The 2,408-nt window shown below is 51.1% G+C and overlaps 1 protein-coding gene across 1 annotated transcript in view; it reads right to left on the bottom strand.

Annotated features, from left to right (window-relative positions):
• Foxo4 (forkhead box O4) overlaps positions 1-2,408 on the bottom strand; it is a 5,511-nt gene that overhangs the window by 1,101 nt on the left and 2,002 nt on the right. Inside the window, exon 2 of the mRNA XM_031365686.1 lies at positions 1-577. This exon is cut by the window's left edge and continues 420 nt beyond it. Coding sequence (XP_031221546.1) covers positions 1-577 — 577 coding nt within the window. The remainder of the gene's footprint in view (positions 578-2,408) is intronic.

The following is a 2,408-nucleotide window of genomic DNA, read 5'->3' as shown; positions in this document are numbered from 1 at the left end:
CGCCATAGCTATGTAAGGGGCCAGCAAGCCCAGGATGCTGTAAAGAGAAGCCGGAGAGACCGCTCCTAGACAGCAAGGAATGGGAAGAGGCAAGATTGAGCCCATCCAGCAGCTCTAGATCTTCACTGAGCGTGGGAGGGACACCCCCTGCATAGCTGCTGGCTGAGGCTGGCATTTCCTCTTCTGCTAGCACCTCAGACTCTGGCCTCATTGGCGACAGCCGGGTGCTGACGGTGCTAGCATTTGAACTGCTTCGTGGACGGAAAGTGGTCCACACATCAGCTTCTTCTCGATTTCGAGGACAAGGACTGCTCGACCACTTGGCGAAGTGGCTGAGAGGGCTCCTTGGAGTGGCACCTTCAGGTGGAGCTGGCAGGACCGATGGCTTCTTCTTGGGGCCTTTGCTGCGGCCCCGAAGCAGCTTGCTGCTGCTATCCATGGAGGCAGCCCTACGACGGGGAGCCTTGCCACCCTTGCCGCCATCGGGGTTCAGCATCCACCAAGAGCTCTTGCCGGTGGCCTCATTGTGAACCTTGATGAACTTGCTGTGCAAGGACAGGTTGTGACGAATGGAGTTCTGGATGGGAGAGAGGTAGTAGAAAAGGGGCATGAGATATGTATAGGGGAGGGTGGTGGTCAGCAGTCTAATCTAAGGGGAGGCTGGGACACAGCAGGAGCCTCAAGAGTCAAATCCAGGAAGAAGTAGAGTGAGATGGGAGACAAGAGACTGTACACAGAGTTGCCAGGCTCAAGCTCATCCTCTCCCCCCATTAGATCCCAGACTGGGCCTTTAATTCTAGTACAGGGGAGGCAGGGTGATTTCTGATGAGTTTGAGGCCAGCCTGGTCTATATAGTGAGTTCCAGGACAGCAAGAGCATTGTCTATACCTTTGGTAGTTAACAGCTGACAAGACTAATGACATGAAACCATAAATTGTGCCATATAGATTGGGTGAGATTGTGTGCAAATGTTCCCTACATGTCCCCCACATGTCCAACTGGTAGGTAGCCCCTAGATGACTATAGTAAGGCTTCCCTTGAGGTTCAGTCAGCTCAAGTGCCTTAGGGACTGGAACCTGTTATTCATTCTTCCTTTACTGTTGACGTTCAGGTAAATATATGCTTTACCCCCTAGTAGCCCAGGGTGCAAGATGGAGGTTGATACTTCCCGAGCTTCTTTCTGCTGGTAGTTATTGTTACTGGTTGGTCTATGGTGTTTGCTGTACCTCCATCACTGCACCCGCTCCTTCCCAGTTTTTCCCCTTGGAAGTCTTCTAAGAATTTGAGCATAATCTCTCTACCTTAAAGGTCATTTGACCTCTCGCACAAAGCTCTTTAGTTTAGAAAGAAATTCAGGAGGAAGCTCAGACACGCTAGGAGCCCCTAAGGAACTGAGGCTGGAGACAGCAGGGGGCGGGGGGAACCACTTCTAGCTCACTGGTTTAAAAAAAAAGCCTTTAATCCCAGCACTTGGGAGGCAGAGGCAGGCAGATTTCTGAGTTCAAGGCCAGCCTGGTCTACAGAGTGAGTTCCAGGACAGCCAGGGATACACAGAGAAACCCTCTCTTGAAAAAGCAAACAAACAAACAAAAAAACAAAAAACAAAACAAAATAAAAAAGAAACAAAAAAAAAAATCGACCCTTTTCTTGAAGAGCATGGCTTGAGCGGCCTCTGGTGCCAGGTCCTGTAGCAAGACTTCCTTGATTCTCTGAGCCAATCCATCTACCTCTGGTTCTTACTGAGCACTGTTGTGTCTTCTGACTCTGATTTCCTCCCTTCTTTTCTCTAATTCTGGGTCTAGTGAAGTGTGTGTGTGTGTGTGTGTGTTTGGGTATGTGCGCGAGTGCACGCTGCATGTGTGTGTATGTGTGTGTCTGTGTGTGTTTGTGTGCGCGTGCGCCGCATGAGTATGTCCGCTTGTGCGCCTGTGCGTGTATGTGTGTGTGTGTGTGTGTGTATGTGTGTGTGTGCGCGCGCGCGCGCGTGCATGCACGTGCTCTCGAGCATGAGCACATGCACATGGCGGCGGGTCAAGCCCAGAGACGTACTCTGTGAAAGGGATTACTACTAAGCTACACTTCCATCTCCAACTTCCATCTCCATTAGGCCTTGGAACAAGCAAGTGGCAGAGGTCAGTTTCCAGGTATGTGAGCGCGTGCGCGTGTCACGCGCATGTATGTGCGTTCAGATAAACTGTTCACATCTAACTTAAGCTTTCTTGTTCAAGTGAGTGCCGCCCCCTGGTGGGGTGGGAGTGACCCTGGCACAACACCAGGGAAGCATTAAGCTTCCTGTGTGGGGAGGGGGGAACACTCTGGAAGCTTTTGGCCCCCTTTTGACTAGGTTTGGCAATGAAAGCAAACCATGCTTTCCTCAGCGAAGCAGGAGCTGTAGCAAAACTTGTACT

Source organism: Mastomys coucha, chromosome X (assembly GCF_008632895.1).
Source record: "Mastomys coucha isolate ucsf_1 chromosome X, UCSF_Mcou_1, whole genome shotgun sequence".
NCBI lineage: Eukaryota > Metazoa > Chordata > Mammalia > Rodentia > Muridae > Mastomys > Mastomys coucha.
This window is presented reverse-complemented; position numbering and strand designations above follow the sequence as displayed.